At 38.4% G+C, this 20067-nt stretch overlaps 6 protein-coding genes across 6 annotated transcripts; 4 read left to right on the top strand and 2 right to left on the bottom strand.

Moving 5' to 3' along the window:
* Nucleotides 1-4082: 4082 nt before the first annotated feature.
* Nucleotides 4083-6364, bottom strand: MELLADRAFT_71178 (uncharacterized protein; the record flags this gene model as incomplete). Its single annotated transcript, XM_007406819.1, has 10 exons — nt 4083-4399; nt 4485-4890; nt 4976-5047; nt 5117-5146; nt 5230-5367; nt 5442-5478; nt 5545-5562; nt 5652-6009; nt 6089-6191; nt 6260-6364. The coding sequence occupies 9 exons, from the start codon at nt 6332-6334 to the stop codon at nt 4810-4812; spliced, it is 912 nt and encodes a 303-aa protein (XP_007406881.1).
* A 1269-nt stretch (nt 6365-7633) lies between these two features.
* On the top strand, nt 7634-8905 carry MELLADRAFT_60955 (uncharacterized protein; the record flags this gene model as incomplete). The annotated part of the gene is made up of 1 exon (XM_007406878.1): nt 7634-8905. The coding sequence occupies one exon, from the start codon at nt 7634-7636 to the stop codon at nt 8903-8905; it is 1272 nt and encodes a 423-aa protein (XP_007406940.1).
* Nucleotides 8906-9794: 889 nt separating this feature from the next.
* On the bottom strand, nt 9795-11380 carry MELLADRAFT_115692 (uncharacterized protein; the record flags this gene model as incomplete). Its single annotated transcript, XM_007406818.1, has 3 exons — nt 9795-10917; nt 11011-11178; nt 11252-11380. 3 exons carry the CDS (start codon nt 11378-11380, stop codon nt 10471-10473), a joined length of 744 nt encoding a protein of 247 aa, XP_007406880.1.
* Nucleotides 11381-14294: 2914 nt separating this feature from the next.
* Nucleotides 14295-15951, top strand: MELLADRAFT_34202 (uncharacterized protein; the record flags this gene model as incomplete). The annotated part of the gene is made up of 7 exons (XM_007406879.1): nt 14295-14581; nt 14660-14797; nt 14879-15014; nt 15115-15132; nt 15218-15332; nt 15405-15646; nt 15724-15951. 7 exons carry the CDS (start codon nt 14295-14297, stop codon nt 15949-15951), a joined length of 1164 nt encoding a protein of 387 aa, XP_007406941.1.
* A 520-nt stretch (nt 15952-16471) lies between these two features.
* On the top strand, nt 16472-17946 carry MELLADRAFT_77073 (uncharacterized protein; the record flags this gene model as incomplete). The annotated part of the gene is made up of 4 exons (XM_007406880.1): nt 16472-16638; nt 16718-16795; nt 16872-17122; nt 17254-17946. The coding sequence occupies 4 exons, from the start codon at nt 16571-16573 to the stop codon at nt 17427-17429; spliced, it is 573 nt and encodes a 190-aa protein (XP_007406942.1).
* Nucleotides 17947-18831: 885 nt separating this feature from the next.
* On the top strand, nt 18832-19810 carry MELLADRAFT_103941 (uncharacterized protein; the record flags this gene model as incomplete). Its single annotated transcript, XM_007406881.1, has 6 exons — nt 18832-18960; nt 19066-19230; nt 19297-19366; nt 19456-19491; nt 19572-19639; nt 19781-19810. The coding sequence occupies 6 exons, from the start codon at nt 18832-18834 to the stop codon at nt 19808-19810; spliced, it is 498 nt and encodes a 165-aa protein (XP_007406943.1).
* Nucleotides 19811-20067: the final 257 nt, after the last annotated feature.

Below are 20067 nucleotides of genomic sequence, written 5' to 3'. Positions count from 1 at the left end.
TTAGCTGTTCCTCTATAGTCTAACACCGATACCTGTGCCCTCAGGTAAGTTGTCGGAAAAGAATCAAATCAAATTGTTCAGTTTCATTTATCCTAATAAATCCTTATGCGTGCTCTTCACCATCCCATTTGAGCTCGCAGGTTAGTGTCTTGATATTTTCGTAGATGAGCTGTTCCGCTATAGTCTAACACCAATACCTGTGCCCTCAGGTTAATGCCTTGATATCATCGTAGATTAGCTGTTCTGCTATAGTCTAAAACCGATACTTGTGCCCTCAGGTTATCTTTCTTTACTATACGCGTGATTTCAGCATTCTAGTCAGAGTATGATTCTTAGGAATCTCAAGACTTCTTTCCATCTAGAAACTTTAGTACCAAGTGAGTAGAGAACTCAAGGAAAGAATTTGGTGATCATGGTCTTAATCACTTGACCCAAGGTCAAACCTCCTTGACTTCCCTGCAAAGAGGATCAACTGTACATCCAAGCCAGTTGTAGAACATGCATAGTAATAACCTCATTGAATCAATGTTGAAGTATGAGGGCTGTAAATTGCTTCAGAATTATAGTAATTTGAAGCTAGACTAGATTGTTTTTAAATATTCAAGTTGATTGTCAATTGATCAGAAAAAACTACAATAGGCCAAACCAAATCTACTTACGCATATCATCACTAAAAATTCACAACAACAACCATCTTGAAGAAAAGTGGACCAAGGCTAATCCACATTGGTTTTGATTCCAATATTTATTTGGGACCTTTCCTATTTTTGAAATCAGAATTCAACTTGATCTATGAATCAAGTTGACCTCATTGGTTTTCTTCAAGTTTAGTAGAGTGGTCTTGGGCACAGAAAGTTTCAAATAATCAAATCAAAAAAAATATGTGTGTCTCAAGAACAACAATAAACAATGAGTATTCAAGCAGATGCTGATGAAACTAAAACCCAAACCCATCAGATGTCCTTTATAATGTGTCAGATTAACCACATTTTGATTTGGAAAACCCAATCACTATCTAATAATTGTCTTCATCTATGACATGATCTTACACCTTCAAAGATTCAAATTATTTGTTTAGTTCAATTGAATAATCAGATAGCAGACCTACCAGAACTCATCACTTCAAAAAAGAGTTGGCTGCAACCTATCTTCAAAACTCTTAGCATATATTGATCCTGAATAGACATGCCAGTTTGTTTTATATGTTGCAGGTGTATTTTTTTCTGTCTTTTGTTTCTTAATATTCAAGCCCAAAAACATTATATCAAAGAAATATAACTAAACATCTTGCAGTTATTCCAGATGAAGCCTTGGACATAACTTGATTGAGGATATTTGTCATATGTTTCAACAAACACTTTGGTCTTTTGATGATTCATCCTGTTTTGAAGTATGATGAAACAAGAATACCTTGCTTTATGGTTCCACTTCTATAGTCAAACCTGTGCCAATGCATGAATTGGGGAGACAGTTTTTTCTATGCATTTTGATCAACTATTCATTTTGAGGGGTTTTGTGATAATGCATAAATCTATGTGTTATGACCATAATGTATACAATTATGCATTATGTACAATGAACTCACTTGAAAAAATTATAGTCATGGTGCCCAAAGTTATGCATTATGAACAGGTAATGGCCACGCTTGATTGAGTTGAGGAATGATAGAATGGACATAAATTACAACTGCAATGATAGAATGGGTGTAAATTACAACTGCAATGATAGAATGGGTGTAACATACAACTGCTCCAATCATGATTTTGGCTTTCAGATCCCCTGAAGCCCAGGGCCAGCCCATGGCACTATACATCACAGCCACCAACATCTGTATTTGTATTATTCAATTATGCAATAATTGGAATTTTAGTCCATACCAGGCCTTATGTAATTTGGTGTATTATGCATCTGTGTGGGTCTGCATTTGCGTGGGTTTGACTGTATCAAATTTGACTTCAGACTCAATGTCAATTTCAATCAAGTTTATGCCAAATGACATGACTTATGAATATTCAGTCCTTAGCCATAAATCAGAGTAAGCAAACAACTAATTGACTGATCTGTAATCTCAGGTAAATCAAATCTGAATCAAGAGCCATATGCAGATTCTTGACCCACAGACATGCAATTTGACCACAGAGAAAGTTTGAATTTGCACCAGCTATCTTCTTCCCTTCACAATAACTGATATCAATATAGTGGATACTTGAAGGTGTTGTGATTCTGGATACACTATCAGAAGAAGTCCAACAGACAAGGTGTACACAATCCTTCTCAAAAGGCTAATGGCACCTCTCCTTCCCATGTAAATAATCAAACCTACTAAACGGTTGGACCTGTCCAATATTTGATCAAGCCTAGGGGTCTCCCCGGCTCCCCAAATCTGTGAAGTCCCTGGCTCCTGCCCCCAATTAATTTTGAACCATATTTTCCGCAGGGAATTGCAGGAGCAGGATTTGGTAGCCAAGCCAATCCCCCCCACTCCCTTCAATTTGGGTGCACATGAGAAAGTCAGGGGGGACAGGTGGGAGGTAGCACAGAGTTGAGCTGATGCTGAGCAGTTCAATTTTACAGTTTTTATTTCATGTTGGAAATTAGCTTTACAATCTTTGAAAATGAGATGGGCAAGAAACTTTTCTGACAACAAGAACCCCAAAGTCAATTCAATCCTGACATGTCTTGACACTTTCAGGAAATGTATGTACAAACTTTGATCTTTGTTGCTCGTGTGTTGATCTTCCTACAGAAGCTGGTCAAAGACAGAGATGCTGCATAGATGATCTTCAATTGAAAGTCAATCTTAAGGGTATTGCTACATTGTGTGGCACTGGTAGAAGTGAGTCATACAGGATAAAATTCCAGATATACATAGCGGTAGTAAATGACCATGCCAAGATAAACAAACAACAGCTGCAAGATAAACCATAAAATTGTGGTTTATTGATTAGTATAATTGTTGGAAGTACCAACATACACACCAAGTTATGAGTGAAGTATCAACATATGGGGCCAATGATTTACACATGCATCAATATGATGATTGATACATTGTGTGGTAGAAGTGAGTCATACAGGATAAAATTCCAGATATAGCAGTAGTCAATGACCATGCCAAGATAAATAAACAACAGCTGCAGGATAAACCATAAAATTGTGCTTTATTGATTAGTATAATGGTTGGAATTACTAACACACACACCAAGTTATGAGTGAAGTATCAAGATATGGGGCCAACAAATTACACATGCAGCAATATGATGCTATTACAGTGTGGCGGCTGGCCGCCTAATATCTAGTGTTGAATAAAAGAAAATGAAATAAATGAGTAACACAGTATTTCAAATGAATATACAACCACTTTCAAGGCACACTACAAGTATTGAAATCAAGATAATTCTAACAGAAGATCACAGCTTGGAATGAGTTGAAGGGGGTATTTCTGAAGTTGATATCATTTTTACATTTTTATCTGTGATCTAAATGGTCACCAAATTTGAACAAAATTTTAATTTTCCTTTCCTTCAGTCACTTACACTCTAACACTAACTTCAACCAGAAAAGCAATCCTGACACATCTCATTTAACTAGTTGATCAACACATTATCCATAAGTTATAACCATAGGTCCTTAAAAATTTTCAATATTTGTATACCTCCTATTCAGCCACCTTTGCAAGGAAGATCCCTCAATCCTACAAGAATTTGACACCCAATGTACTCATGTTCTTTGATCTAAATAGCTCAATAGCTCAGTGTTATTAGCAAGATGGGTGAAGATTGCAACCAAATCCCTTCAGAGGTTTGGCAAGTGAATAGGCACATCTACTACCTCCCACAAAACCTGATCTGGAATATGACCGGGGACTCTGATCACAACTCTTGTTCCTCAAAGTTCATAAATCAGGAATGGAAGTGACCAAATGCCATAAGCAAAATATGTGTCAAGCAGAGTGGTGTTCCACTAAGATCTTGCCCTTTGACTTAGTCTTCAGTGTATCCATCTTGACTGCCATGTTAACAAGGACATCTTTAATTGACAAAAACCAAACCAGTGGAAGAAATGTAGGTGTCAGATTCTCTGTTGGACATCTCTACAAAAGATAAATGCATTCCTTTCCTCAGGTCAGGTATATATCAAAGGATGTCAAGTAACATGAACCAAAGGTGGCTGAATTGTAAGGGTACTCATAGATAAGTTGACAAGTGGTTTCTCTGGTTTTTCTCAATATCACTGGATCAACTTTTGCAAAGATGTGAGAAGGCCGATAATTATGGTGGCGTATAGAATGAGCGAAATATGAGAAGATTTGGACGGCCCCAGAGCCCTGAGAGCTGCCAATGCACTGCACTGTAAATCAACCTTTTTGCCTTTTGAAATCCTTTGTAGTTGCCACGCGTGCCTAGGTTTGATCCAAGAAAATGGAGATATGAATCATGATCGAGACGTAGAACATTGGCATGAAGATTGGCCCCAAAATGACTCACCATACAGTACTGAAACCAGCCCCCACGAGATTGATGGGTATTATGGTTTGCCAGAGACCAATCCCTCGAATCTTGACTCTTGGACAGATGGGTTCGGGCGTATTTGGATCTAGTATACGAGAAGCTATATGAGGGTTCAGGCAAGCTGGCCGACCAATCCCAATCAAATCAGTATGACCCGCATCAATTGCCGCGGCCATTCCAATGCGTGTCCGAAAACCTCCTGTCAAGAGAATCAAAGGTGTGCTCTTTGGACAAATCTCTTGGACGCGCGCTCGTGCCCGGGCAGCAAAGTTGGCAAAAAAAGCCTCTCGGGGTCGAATCTTCAAACCAAGTCCTTCTCTATGCCCATCATCATTTTTGGGTCTGGCCCCCTCGTCTGATGGCATTTCCCCATCGCTAAAGACTGTGATCCAAGACGAACCAATGTTGTGACCATCGATACAAAACTTGAATCAGATGTACCAGCTACCTAAAAGATACGTACCTACATTTTCGTACGTTCCCCCGGATATCTCGATCAGGTCAACACCTCCATGCTGAACGATCCACTCAACATTTTGCTACCAAGAAAAGGAAGTTGGTCTTAGGTAGGGTTAAATCAGGCCGTAGGTAATCTAGATTATTCTTACAAGAGCATCAGCTTCAGTTAACCCCCCAGTCTATGAGATATAAAGCGACATCATTTTCAGATCAGGTTGAGCACTTAGTATAATATCCTCAAGTCCTCGCTGAAAAGGCGTACCACAAAGTCGGCCGAGTTGAGCTTAACAGAAAGACAAAATGAAGCAGGAAGAGAAGCTCGAATGGCATCGATGATCTCAAAGAGAAGTCTCAGGCGGTTAAAGGAGCTGTTGCCGTATTCATCGCTGCGCTTGTTGGTCTACCATGAAAAAGTATGGGAGATTCAGGTCAAATTTGATGGAGCTTCATCATTCAAAGATGAAGTACACAAACCCTCGGGCTTAAAAATTGAGCTAAGAGATAGCCATGGCTACGTGGAGAGTCCTTCAGAATCTTCTGATATTTGTCTTCGTCAAAATTGTCCAGGTCCGCTCACCTACAATGCAGCTGCACACTGTCACAATGATGTGAGATTTAGTATGATTCGAGATACATTTTGTTGACATCCCCAAACCCTTCCACAAAAAAACAACATTGACAAACCCCAGAAACCCACTGCGATGTGCCAATAAAGCCCCGTCCGCGAACTGTTGCACCACCCTTTTGATATCATTTTTATCCATCATCCGTGAAGTGTTGAACAGTAAAATAGAAAGAGCTCTTGCAAGTAAAGAGTCTCCCATCGATATTCTCATCGAAGTAGGGGAGATCGAGGGCTCCCAAACGTACCGACCACACCCTCGAGACGACTGAAGTCCTGCATGACAAAGTTGGACGAGTGTAGGCGTGCGACATGATTTGGCCCAGGTGGTCCAGCTTTCAGGAACTCTATCCAAATCCGAAGGTAGCATAACTATGTCATGGGGCGAGCCTATGTAATGCTCTGCTACTTGAATGTTTTCTGAGCGTAGGGCATGGTGGATTGATGTCAGCATTTTCAAGATTTGATCAACAAGTATGAATTCGCAAGTGGGACGCACCGGTGATTATCAATCCAAACCCCCCATCAGACCATTCTGAATACAAGTTGAAGTGATTCTCGCTTGGTTTCCTGCTTTTAGCAAGGCATGGCTCCATTGCTGCCTGAATAAATGGTACGATAGAAAGTCAACTGATTGCTCAAAAGAATATACTGATGATGGGCCTCTTACCTTGACTAACCGGTTGGGCAAAACAAGCCCACATGGTAATTCAAGCCTGGCTGACAAACAATCGACCTCATCCATCCCTAGGGCAGGTGGACAGATATGATGAGGATGAAGGGAATTGACATTCAAGCCACACGAGGTGATGGTTTTATGAAATCTGAAACTTTGCTCGGGCATCGGGACCCGGGTATCAAAATGTTTCACTCCGACGGGGATCTGATACTCGCGAGTTCATTTCACCCGACTCCGAGCCTCGTTCTTATTTTGCAAAGAAATGTGACTGTCCACTCCGCTCCACTCTGCGCCCTATCTCGATATTCGACCAGAAGCAAGTTCACCGTCTTACTCATCGCACCGCCATACTTGAGACAACTGACGCGGAACTTCCGGCAAGCTGTGTGGATTTGACGGCCGGTGCTGCAACTTGACCTTGCCCGTCTAGCAAACCAAACCGTGATATCATATATCTCAATTGACCTATTAAAGATTGGCAAGCTTAAATTATGACCCAGATTCTATGGTGGAACTTGCAATTTTCTCGTGTGAAAAATTCTTGTGAGAGACGATACTCAAAATATGGATCGCAAAGACAAGTCACCTGATTCCTTGATTCCTATGCATCCTGGCCTGGCGTTTGTCTCCATTGTGTGTGCAAGTGACAGAGCCTTCCAAAGGAGGGCTTCTTGACTCTTTCACTTGAGGGAAAAAAATGGCTTGATACCGGGAGATCGTTATCACACATCAATGCTCTATGAAATTTCAATCTTCAGGCTGTTGTCAAGTCTTATTATCCCATACAACCATTATGTTTCCACCAATGTAATGAAGTATCTCCAACTCCAATCTCAAGGATCGTTGCTTGTGATGACCTCATTTTTTGACGGTTCATGATACTATGATCTTACTCTGTTGCGAAGTTCAGGTTGGCCCTCATGGTACCCGAGGTATATCACATTCGTGATCGAAGGACTTGTTGGTCGATACCCTCATACTCAAATGAGTGATAGCAGACCCCACTTCGCCCTGCTTTGGTGCTTCACAATATTGTTTTTTACCTCACGCTCGTCGGTAATTGGTTCAATGATTTCTCTCTGTACGGTCTGTCATCATATCCATGGACGAATTGTTGATGAATTTCCAAAATAAATCTGATCACCATCGCAATCGGCCTCGAGCAGGTTCCGCAAATTTAAGACAGGTAGGGCATTTTAGTTGGAGTGCACCACTTCTGATATCATAAAGCAATTTGAGCTGATAAACCCAGTTCACTCACTTTTCAAATAGTAGCGTATTGAACGGTCGATATTCTTCACCCAGTTCCACACAGACAGAAGGAACGGAATGATGCGAGCAACTTATCTCTCTTCGAAATTTTACATGGGCTCTCTATTTCCACCGCATCAGTCAACTCAGCTGGTTCACATACCTAAAAAAGGCCATTTTCTCAAATGGTCTTGTCAAAAAACTTCACACCAAGCTATATCTTTCCTCATCTTTCAAAAGATTACCACTTATTGCTCTCACAACCGGACGACCAACTTACTCATTTACCTCTTAATCAAAGCTAACAAAAGCTTTGCACAGACCCAACGAACCGATCTTCCAGATAATGGTCTACGATTCTTTCCTCCTGATGCTGTGAAGACGGTAGCCGGCACTGAACCACTGAAGCCAAGTATAGTAGATGAAACTGATTCTCAACGCATCGTATCCATAGCCATCGGATTATCAATCCTCTTCTCCTTATTTGTTATCAGTCTTGTGATCTTGATCTGTATGTCAAAGAGGAGAAAGAGGAAAGATAAAGAGATCTTACGGCGCGCTACATGGCAAATCACACCACAGGAGGATTTCTCAGAGAAGCTTCCAGTGGTCACAGTAGATAACGCTAAGGCTGTTGAAGAGGCTCCGGTGTCCAATACCAGTTTTGCAAGACTGAGAGATAGCACTTTCACGGGCCAACAACGATTGATCCGTCAAAAGGATGCACCTATAAGTACATCAGATCCAGATTCTAATGCCGATTTCTATTTTGCAAGCTCAAGACCAGTGACTGAAGAGAGTGACAAACCATTGAGGTCGGAGGCATCAGAACCGATATATGCAAGGAGAGCTCGCTCCTCATGGTTTACACAGCCTCCTCTCTCGAAAATACCGGCTCTTCCTCGTTCCCCTTCAGCACCACCACCTGCGAAATTGCCACCAGATTCATCTCATCTAAATCCAAATCTTCCACCTCTGATTTACGTACCTGAAGCATTACCTCCCTCACACGAAAATCCTGCAGCTGCGAATTTGGACCTAGATCCATCTCATTTGAATCCTGCGCCATCCACACTGCATCCATCTCTAGTTCACGCACCTGGGGCAATGCCTTCCCTAAACTTACATCCTCCAGCGGCAAAACTAGCCCCAGCTTCGTCTCATTTGAATCCAACAGCCCCAACACTTCTTCCACCTTTAGTTCATGTAACTCAATCAATACCTGCCCCGAACTCAAATCCTCCAGCTACGAAATTGGCGCAGAATCCATCTCATTTGGCGGCGCGACCTTCAAGTCTTCATCCCCCTTTACTTGAATTTCCTGAAGCCTTATCACCCTTCAATTTCGATGTTGGATCAAGGAATTCTAGAATACCACCCCATTAAACTTTAATATGATAGCCTCGATGAGAGACGTATCAAAAAAGAAACGGATGGATTGGCCATTTGACAAAGAGATGATGAGGATGATGATTTGTGGACCCATTTCAAGAATGAAAACCACCTATTTTTGAATTGTGAATGTTTCCTTTGTACTTATTTCATACTATTACATCTTTAATCATCAGATTCAGAATCACCTTTGACCTAAAACCAAGAGCGTCTTCATCACACCTAAAAATCATGTAGATGATCTTTGTTCTTTTTCTTAATTCAATATGTCGAAAGTGTTATGATAGTTAATAAGAATTATTTCATGACCATTTTCAGAGTGACCTTTAGTGAGTTAAAGAATCTTGGATCATCTCTTATTCTTCACCAATTCTTGGAACCTCGGTATAAGCAGGTTTGCTTTTTTTGGTTTTAGTCACTCGTCATTTATTGTGGTCGGTTCTCTTCAATCATACTTGCAAGACGGATCTACTAGAAAACTGTTAAGAATTTCTTCATTTGAGATCCAAGCTCGAATAGAAGCTTCGGTGTGGATATGATATACCACAGCTTCAAGAATTGAGTCATTGCAAAGAGATACAGAGCAGAACTCATATCAATGATTCAGATTGGGTAAGAAGTAGAACAATGTAAACTTATGAGACTTGAGATATGACGCGTCACAAGCCTAAGAAAGTGTGCCTTGAGAGATCCCTCGATCTTTTGATTGAGACAAAGCCCAGAAAACTTCACTTGATCACTGAGAGTTGAATAGTTGAATGATTGCGAAGGGATCACACCGTATACGAAGATGACAGTGGATGCTATGAACCTCAGGCTGGGTTACATCATTATATCTTCAAGATATCATTGTACCATCTAATCTATGCAAAGCAAAAAATATATCACTGAAAGAGTCACCTATGGAATTACATCATACAATATTCAGACCAAAAACACCTTCACAGAAATTCTTATCAAAGAACAGAAACTAGAACAGAGAACATTTTTTATTAAAGCAAAAGATCAAATTGATTAGAAGTATAAGAAAAGAGTCCTTCATCATTTAAAGAACCTAATAAGATAAGTATGGAAAAAAAATCAAGACACCACGATAAATGAAAACTGAGTTTCGAGACAAACGATGAAATATGTCTTTTTTTTCTTCTTCTGAAAGTGGTTGGTGATTGTCTACTCTAATAAGTTTACAGTCTTTGATGATAAGATTCGAAAAAGACAAATTCAAGATCTAAACATAGAGAAACCTAATTATTTAGATGTATATAGATCATCATTTTCATCACATATGATTCATGCAAAAGGTCTTTCACACACATCTTTCCTACCTTTTTTAAAACCTACCCAAAAATAAAACAGATACCCATAACAAAAGCAAAAGCAAAGAAATAGAATAAATTTAGCAAGAATAAAACAAGAGATAAAGTAAACGAAAAAGAGTTAGATCAATAAGTTTAAAAAGATGATTTGAATGAAATTATTAAATATATCAAAATTAACCATAGAATTGGATTATATGATTAGATTATATTGATTTAGATGATCAAACCAAGCTGACGATTCTAAAGATGTGTATAATGACCCGCAACTTTCTTACGACAATCTTCACAACCTTTCTTAGGACCTAAGATATAATTAATAGGATTCTTAGGTCTCTGAGGTCTTTCAGCAGGTTGAAGAATCAAATCTGATGGAAACGGTTGAAGTCTAGAAGGACTTTGAGGAGGACTGATAGACATCTGAGAAGGGTCTTGAGAGATCGGTTTAGGTTGAGAGAGCAGTGCAAGGTGTTGTTGATATGCCATTGGATGAGGTCGATGTAATGGTTGGGGTCTTGGATGAGGCATCGTTGTGGCAGTGATGGGTAAAGTAAAGGTCGTGGGGATTGGAGTTTCACTTGGGGTTGAGACTCTTCTGAGGGTGTGAACTGATCGTGGTGACCATCCTATCGGATTTGAATCATTCATATTAAACGTATCAGTCGAATGCGCATCATCTTCACATTCCATCTGTTCAAGCAGTCAATACAAACAAAATTATTTTATTCATCAGCTTCAAGTTTCACAAGTTTGAGTCAAGGATTTTGGTTTTTCATAACCAACCTGAACATCCTGATGAGTTTGATTAAATATTGATGAAGGTTCAAAAGTCAATCGAGGGCTAGTATTTGAAGGTGTGCCAGTCCAAGATCGAGTTTGAATCTCATCTGATACATCCAAAAGTGTAGGAGTAGGAGGTTGAGATACGAAATTCGAATCCGAACGTTGTTTCTGTCCACGCAAACCAAAACCAAAACCAAATGATTAGAATTCTATTCAAACAAACTGAGAAAAAGATACTAACGATGTATCTTTGATCTTCAATAGGACTTGAACTTCTTTGACGTTTTTGATTCTGATGAGTTGTATAAGTTGGTAGATGAGATGAATGAAATGAAGTATGTGAAGTGATTAAGATAGGTTGGTTTTCCATTATCTTTTTTTTGGTTGAACTGAGTCTTGCTATCTGAGTACTTTATATCAATCAATTGACCAACTATGTAAAAGAAATGGTTTGAAGTTGAAGTTGAAGTGGTTCAGTTGTTGCTGGTCAAAGTGGTCGGTATACTCAGTGAAGTTCAGTTTGAAACACAGTCATCATTTATACTCTCAACACTTGTCATAAACCATAATCTCACCAATCTTCAACTTGTAATATATATGTACTTAGTATGGTTTCACTCACCTGAACTTCTCATTTCTTTGTCTAGATCATCAATGGGCTCTTATTTAACAGTCAAAACAATTTCTTACTTCACACTTCAAAGGAACTGAACATCATTTCAAACATCCTAAAAGCCACTGAGCGCAAATCAATCAAAGGTCATATCCACGTGAAACCTCGCGTTGCAATCCTATGCCACTGTCAACATATCATACGCTTCCATGGGAGCCGTGCCAGTTGATTTATATAAAGGTATCAACCTACCCTGAGTCCACGGGTCTGGAATTCGGGCTGGGACAGACCACAGAGCAATCTGATTCTGATTGAGGCAGCAGGAAAATGCAATTTATTTGAAGGTTTGATGTTCTGCTTGGAGGGAAACTTGGCTTTGGGCAAATATACGGTACGAATAGGCAGCTACTTCAGGTCAGAAGAAGGACACAATCAAATGCAAGTTGTATCCATGATCAGAATTTTCCACAAATGGAAGAGACGAGGAAAATGTTTGTATGGGTTTCATAAGGCCTTTTGACAGAACTGTGACATACTCTGCGTGAGCTCTCACCTTTATAGGTCCACGGTGTATTCATGGGTTTCACAGGTTTTTACCAAGACGACAGTAGTGATTTCTGAGTGACAGATCCAGATTGTGTAATTTAGCATGTAGCCTCGAGGGGTCTGTCTGTTTCAGCTGCTCAATTGGCTATTTACCTTCAGCTCGACTCATTCATCCAACTTATCTATCAACAACTGCACTTGAATCTCAAATCATCAACTATCTTCAAGTGTTTATCGAACCTATCATCATCTTGGTCACCGATTCTTATTTTATTATTATATCAAGTCGAAAGCCTACACCTCTAAAATGCTTGGTAGTCCACGCAAACGGACCTTCGATACCGTTAGGGATTCACACCAACGTAATCGAACACAAGATAATCCATGGTTTCGTGATCCAGATCATGATGATGAAAGAAAAGAGCATAAATCTCGTAAAAAAGACTTGAGTCCTCCTCGTTCTAAAGATCGAATTAGAGATAAAGATCGTGATCGTCGTTCGAATAGAAGTTCAGGACTTTCGAATGATATATCAACACGTAGAGAAAGAACTCGAGAAGGTCTTGTAGCAGATTTACCAAGACCTACTCACCTTGATGATGCAGTAGAAGACGGCGAGTAAGTTTTTACCAATCTTTAACATCCAATTTCAAACCGATTCCTAATTCTCTTTTCCAATTGAACTTTTTCGATAACAGAATTGCAGAAGGTCTCGATTATTCAGATAGACCTCCTAGCCCACCACCACCAGCTGTTTCCAAGGCAAGATCTGACCGTGGCTCTGATCGGGATCGTCGGTCAGATGCCGGTAGATCTACGGAAAAAGATAGGTCACGAGAAAAGGAACGAGATAGGGAACGAGAGCGGGAGCGACGACGTGATGATCATTCTCCACGAGATTGGGACCGTAGTCGTGAACGGCGACGTGATCGTCACGATCATGACAGACCACCGTATCATCCTAGGCAGTCCTCAGGCTCAGACCGACGGTCAGAACGAAGACCAGATCGACCTTCTTCACCTCCTCGTCGTCGATTTTTTGATGACGAACCTTATCGGCGGGGTTCGCATGGATCCAGAACTAGTCACGAAGAGCGACATCGACAGGATCGTAGTCGATCTGAAACTCACCACGAACGTAAAGAGAGTGAAACCACGAAATCCATCGATTCCAATTCGATGAAGATCGAATCGATGTTCGAAGAAGATGAACCGATTTTAGAAGAGGTTAAACTCACCGAAGAAGAGATTCTCGAACAAGCACGTCGTAAAAGAGCTGAGATCTTAGCTAAACATCAACTTTCACAAGTCGTTAACTCCTCCCATCTTTCTACTACTATCAATCATACAGATTCAAGTCTTCCACTTACATCCTTCTCTACCGATCCCAGTGCGCTTGGATCAACTTGCTCAACTGCTTCATCTAAACCACCTCACAATCACCTCACATCCGAAACCTCTTCACTCAGAGTTAGCACTCTCAACAGCCCGGCAAACAGACTTCGACTCGGAACTGATACTCCACAACAAGCTCCCCCTGGCTCGGATCATGCTTCTGGTCTGTTATCTTCTCAAATCTCTTGGTCATATATCGCTGGTAGAAATTGACACTTTGTTCTTTCCCCTAGACTCGATACCCGGCTCGCCTGAACCAGTGGTCGAGACCAATACCTTTGATCTCACTCAAGATCCGAACTCGAAGAATGAAGCATTGCTCGAGGACGAAGAAACCAAGATTCAGAAACATCCTCTAGATCAACCTACAGCCACCGGATTAGGTCACCAAAGCATTTCTGCAGCTGATTACAATCCAGATGATGATCGTAGGTTGGACGATGAACGTCAACAAGGACGTCATGACGGTGGTATCAATAACAAAGTGAGCTTGACTTCCAAACCGAAGGATGTCAACAAGGAATTGCCTACTCCGATGGTGGTTGAGTCGAAGGCAGATGATCATGAAAGCGATGAAGAGGAAGACGACGATGATGGAGACGAAGACGATATGTTTGCAATCGAACCTTCAAAGAAGACCAAGAAGAAGAAAAATGGTACCAATGGACACCATCCGACTAATGGCAATGTGCCTTTCTTGCCGGTAAGCATTTGTTGCCCACTCACGATGATGTTGGCTATTGACTTGCGTGTTTGGTTTACACAGGTGATCAACCGGGCAGGGGCAGATGCAGACGGTCTAGTAGTTGACAACTTTGATGACGCAGATGGTTACTATCGAGTGATCTTGGGTGAACTTTTGGACAACGGACGATATCATGTACACGCTAACCTTGGCAAAGGGATGTTTGCATCAGTGGTACGAGCCAAAGATATGCATCATAATCCTACTAAAGATGGTTCCACTGGATTAGGTCGGGATGTAGCAATCAAAGTAGTGAGGAGTCAGGAGAGCATGTGAGTAGCCTTGATTTGATCGTTCCAAAGAGAGTGATGTTGACTGATTGATGAATTTTTATGCATTTGACATATCAGGTACAAAGCTGGTCAGAAAGAAGCCAGTATTCTTAAAAAACTACAGGAGACTGACCCGAATGGCAAGTACCATGTGATTAGACTCGAACGAACCTTTGAACATCGAGGTCATCTTTGTTTAGTATTTGAGGCTATGAGGTAAACTTGAGCATTTTCATCAAAGCGTTCGAACCAAAAAAAAAATGAAACTGACCCAACGGATTTCTTTCTCCTTCAAAGTATGAATCTGAGGGAAGTAGTTAAACGTTTTGGAAAAGACGTTGGTATCAATTTAAGAGCTGTACGAGCATATGCTCATCAAATGTTTCTGGCTTTGTCATTGATGAAGAAATGTAATATTATGCATGCCGATTTGGTAAGTCTTTGAATCGATTTCTTATTTTTACTGAAGGAGTTATTTCTTGATGATTGATCACTTTGTTTGGTTTTCATGAATATATTAATTGGTAATGTAGAAACCGGATAACATTTTGGTTTGTGTTTTTTATGCCTTTTTTTGAATGTTATGTTATGTTTTTGAGGGGGTTATTGAGCATTTGGTTGGGTTTGAATCGTTAGGTTAGCGAAAGCAAATCCGTGTTAAAGGTATGTGATTTGGGATCGGCATCGGACGTTTCTGAGAATGAGATCACCCCATACTTGGTGTCAAGATTCTATCGTGCTCCTGAAATCAGTTAAGTTTCATCCCAATCTAAGAAAGTCTTTCGAATGATGATGACTGATTTGAATGAACTTCTTCATTTAGTTCTTGGTCTTCCATATGATTGTTCGATTGATGTTTGGTCGATTGGATGTACGTTGTATGAATTATATACAGGCAAGATTTTGTTTCCAGGACGAAGCAATAATCATTTGTTATTGTTGATCATGGAATTAAAAGGAAGGTTTAATAGTAAATCGTTAAAGAAAGCTAAGTTTTATGATGTTCATTTTGATGAAGAGAATGGAAACTTTTTAAGTGTTGAAAAGAATAAATTAACAGGTGCAGTGAGTGTTTTGAGTTCTTTTTCCTTTTGTTTTAAAAGCATCAAGGTTTTTACTGATAAGATGGTTTTGGTTTTCAGGATGTGATCAAGAGTATTAACGTACCAAGCAAACCAAGTCAAACTTTACAATCTAGATTAATGCCAAATCATGTGACTAAGAAAATGCAAGATTCAGATGTACGGTTGTTAGGTGCTTTTGTAGATTTATTAGAAAAAATTTTGAACCTTGAACCTAGTAAACGGATTAGCCCTAAAGAAGCTTTGAATCAGTTGAGTAGTCATCTGTTTTTTTTCTGTTTTGTCTAGATTCTGGTGACTGATCTTTGGGGTGGTGTTCTTTAGTCCTTTTATTCGTGGTGTTTGATATCAATGCAAACAAAATTGGTTCTACTCATGGATGAAAAAGTTTTATTTTTTTTGGTTAATTGTTCATTTTCTTAAAGATATTGTAATCTCTAAATTTCAAAAGTTAATTTAAAAAATCAATCTATATAGTTTACCTACCTATATTGTAAAAAGAAAAAATCAAAATACGTTTGATATACCTACAATCAACGTTTGATTTACTTTATTGAAACTGGATGATTTTGTTTCTCTGCCTGACTTACTTACTGATATGTAATAGGTTGTATTTATTTTGCTCTCACCTTAGTCTATTTTTTTTTGTGAATATCAATACATATATGTGATATGTGTTGTGTTAGGAGACTCATCAACCGAAGTGTTCTATGAAGTCTTAGGTTGCTTTGGAGAGTTGTTAAGTTTGGAAATCGGTTGGAAATTTAATTTTACATGTTTCAAAAAATTAAATTAAAAAAAACTTGACCAAAATACAAACTCTATCAAATCGAAACCTGATTTCTATAACACCACAATCGATTGTAGGTTTTGGTTCAGGAATTTATCGAAGAATCAAACAAACGATATGAAGAATTCGAATCGAATTGAAAGACGAGGTGGGTTAGCTGCTGGTGATCCAAACAATCCAGCCATGTAAGTCATCTTCAAATCATCCAAGAAACCATTCGATTTACAAGTTCTATAAAAACTAAGATTTCTTTTGGTATTATAGACCCAAAGGTACAAGTTATGATGCATTTCCACCTCAATCAACTTATGCAGGTCCTACCATCTCAGGATCCGAAACAAAGTAAAGTTCCAATCAAATCGAATCCAAAAGAAATCGTTTCGATCGATCACTAATTCCATTCCATGATGATCATCAGTTTTGTTCTTGTAGTAGTTTTTTCGGGCGTTTTGGTTTTGTCTGCTATTGGGATTGGGTATTGGATTTTAAGACGTAGAAAGATTTTGAAAAGGGAAAGGTATGGATTCAAAGTTGAACATGATGGTCAAGAAGGGATTGGTAGAAAAGGATGGAAAAGAGTTTTGGATGGTGATCATGAACATGAACATGAACAGGTTGGGATGATGTATGGATCTGATGCTTTTGAAATGGATCAAGACTTTAAAGGTTGTAAGTTATAACCAAACCGATTTTATTCAAGACCACAAAAGCTTCTTTACTAAAGAAGAAGATCTTCATAAATTGACTCTTGTTTTCTTACTGATTTTTTTTGTTTTTCGTTTTTGTTTTTTTTGGTTTAGCTAATGTTTCACTACAATTAGATACGAATAGATCACCACCACCTAAAGAAAGATATGTAGATCATCATAACACACCGGTTCGAACGAAATCTAATTTACTTAATCCTTCACCTACTTATCATCATGACTTTAAACATAGATCAACTAGTCCTGGAAAAGAAGAGAAAGAATCATGAGAACAGATTTTCTATGAAATTTGGAATTTGGTTTATGGTCTTTCGGTTTGGATTGTGATTGGTTTGGATTGAGGGTTGGGTTTGGTTTATCGATTGGGGGGTTTAAAGAAATTGATTTTTTCATAGATATTTTTGGTTACTTATTTACATCTCATCGATCATAAAGCAACAACTGTAGAGAAACAAATTAAGAAAGATCAATATATACACTGATTGTTTGATATTTTAAAAAAAAAATCCATGTTCTTTTTCATTTTTCACTTTGAAGTTTTCCTTTTTCATTCTTATAAATAAACAAATGTATAATTCATTAATAAATCTTATCATTTTAGTTGTTTCTCATTTTTTTTCCTTTTTTTCCTTCTCCTTCTTGTTCTTGTTCTCATTTTGTACAATTATGTATGTATCTATCTCAATGATGTATATCTTAAATGGATACAATCTGATAGTTTTTTTCCATGTCTCAAGAATTAGTTATATCTTTTTTGAATTACAATTGAATTCCTTATCAGGATCCAAGTCATGGAATTTTTGCAACTTTAAGTAAAAGATGTTTAAAGCCACATATATAAACTTGTATGTTTTGTTTTTGCAAGTTTTCATTTGGATTTGAACCATTAATAATTCTCATTTACCGCCTGACCCTTCACGCGAGCCCAAGCTGGGGAGACTTATAAGCAGGGTTAACCCCTGGATTAGGGGATAGATGGGTTGTGTGCCCCAAAAAACTTGAAGTGGTTATGTCTTGATTGATGATAAGATATGAGATGTACTACACCTATTGCTACACCGTGTAGCAATACAAATCATATGCTTTGTCAACAGAACATATAGAAAGCTGTATGAAACACAAAGGGGACCAGGTTGTATGATATCATATCATTCATATATAATTCCGATATCTTTGATTTGTTTATATCTTGAGCTCTGTATGGAGTCAAGCGTATATGTGTGCTCATCTGTGAAAGTTCTTCAAGTAATTCATTCTTACCTGCGTATTCACTGCAGAAAGTAGAGATGACTATCCATCCTTTAGTTTCGCGCGATAGAATTCTTTCTGAAACAACATTTTTGGTTTGGATCCATATCCCATTGAGTGAAGATCACGTAATATTTATATATGGTTGATAAGATTTGAAAGAAGTCACTATGATACGTTGCTCATATATATATCAAAGATGATTAAACTTTTATGATTCGATGAAAGGGTTTTTTCGATTTTTTTACTTCTTGATTCACTGATAATAAATGTATTACTATGATCTTGGGTGGAACTGTCTTTAAATCTATACTCACTCCCACTTATCCATCTTTTCTTCCATTCAAAATAGAAGTCATCAAAATAAAAATTCTTTTTTAACTGTTATCATTGATCTCTTGTCTGATTTTGCAATCTATTAGAATGTTTAAATCTATCTCGATCAGATCTTTTCTCTTGAGTTGTGTTTTGGGTGCGAGTTTATCTTCAACATTAGCTTCACCCCCAAAAGACGACAACGTTCTAAATCTCAACGTATCAGCAACTTCAAAGGTAAACATAGTCATAGCTTCTATACAAGCTAGATCATAAATCTAATTCTTGATGTCTTCTAAGAAAACGTTTACTTACACGGTTTCCTATTTTTTATTTTCATAGGATTCTATCATAAACACTACAGAAATACCTACCCTTGATAATCCCAATGGATTGAACTTCAATAAGTCTGATCAAAATGTATCAGAATCAGATAATTCGACATTCAATAAATCTATACCTTGTGTGAAATTACCTGAAACAATGAACTCTACTACTACCTCTATAGTAAGTCATTTATCTTACTCTTATTTTTTTTCAATTGAGATTAAACCTTTTCTTTTACTCAATCAGCCTATTTCGTTATCAATTCCTGGAGTTTTATCTGAAGATGGAAAATGTACTTGTCCTGGTCTTCTTCCTAGTAAGCAACATACAAAAAATACTGTAAATCAATCAAAGTTCCATTTCAATTGATGTTTGATGATTCTATTTGATGTGATCTGGTCTCAGTGGCGGTAGGACCTCATGCGACAAACGGTTCTAAGGGTCAGTATCATTTAACTTCTCATCCAACTTCTGAAAGCTTTGAATAAGAATTATTCATGTGAATATTGTAAATTCTTTAGGAATTGGATCTAGTTCTTCGAGTCCTACAGTGAAGGCTGAGATTCAGAACACTACATCTTTATCTACTGTAAGTAATAGTGTCTCAAGTTTGCTTTTGTCTGAAGTTTATTCAAGTTAACTGACTTGGAGATTTCTTAGAACGAAACAAGTTCTACGAGTTTCCTCAAGTTACCTATAAATCTTTGTTTATTATCTGTTTTTGCTGTAGCAGGAATTCACACTCTTACCAGTTGATTAGATTTACAATTTCACAGATGTGCACACTTTTTTTTGCCTCTTGTATGATTTTTACTTGATCTATAAATTATTTCAGATTGTCACTTTTCCTTTTTTCGTGTCCCTTATACTAGTCTTTTATGATCATTTTCTTCTTCATCTGGAGAGTTTTGCTTCTTATCTTCTGATCCATATTTTTTTATAGTACTAGTACATAAACAGGCAATTTACTTCACATCTATAAAGAAACTTTAGAGGAGAGCTATCAATCACTAAAAA

This window comes from Melampsora larici-populina, assembly GCF_000204055.1.
Source record: "Melampsora larici-populina 98AG31 unplaced genomic scaffold MELLAscaffold_7, whole genome shotgun sequence".
Taxonomy (NCBI): Eukaryota; Fungi; Basidiomycota; class Pucciniomycetes; order Pucciniales; family Melampsoraceae; genus Melampsora; species Melampsora laricis-populina.
Note: the sequence above shows the minus strand (reverse complement) of the source record. Positions and strands in the feature narration are given on the sequence as shown.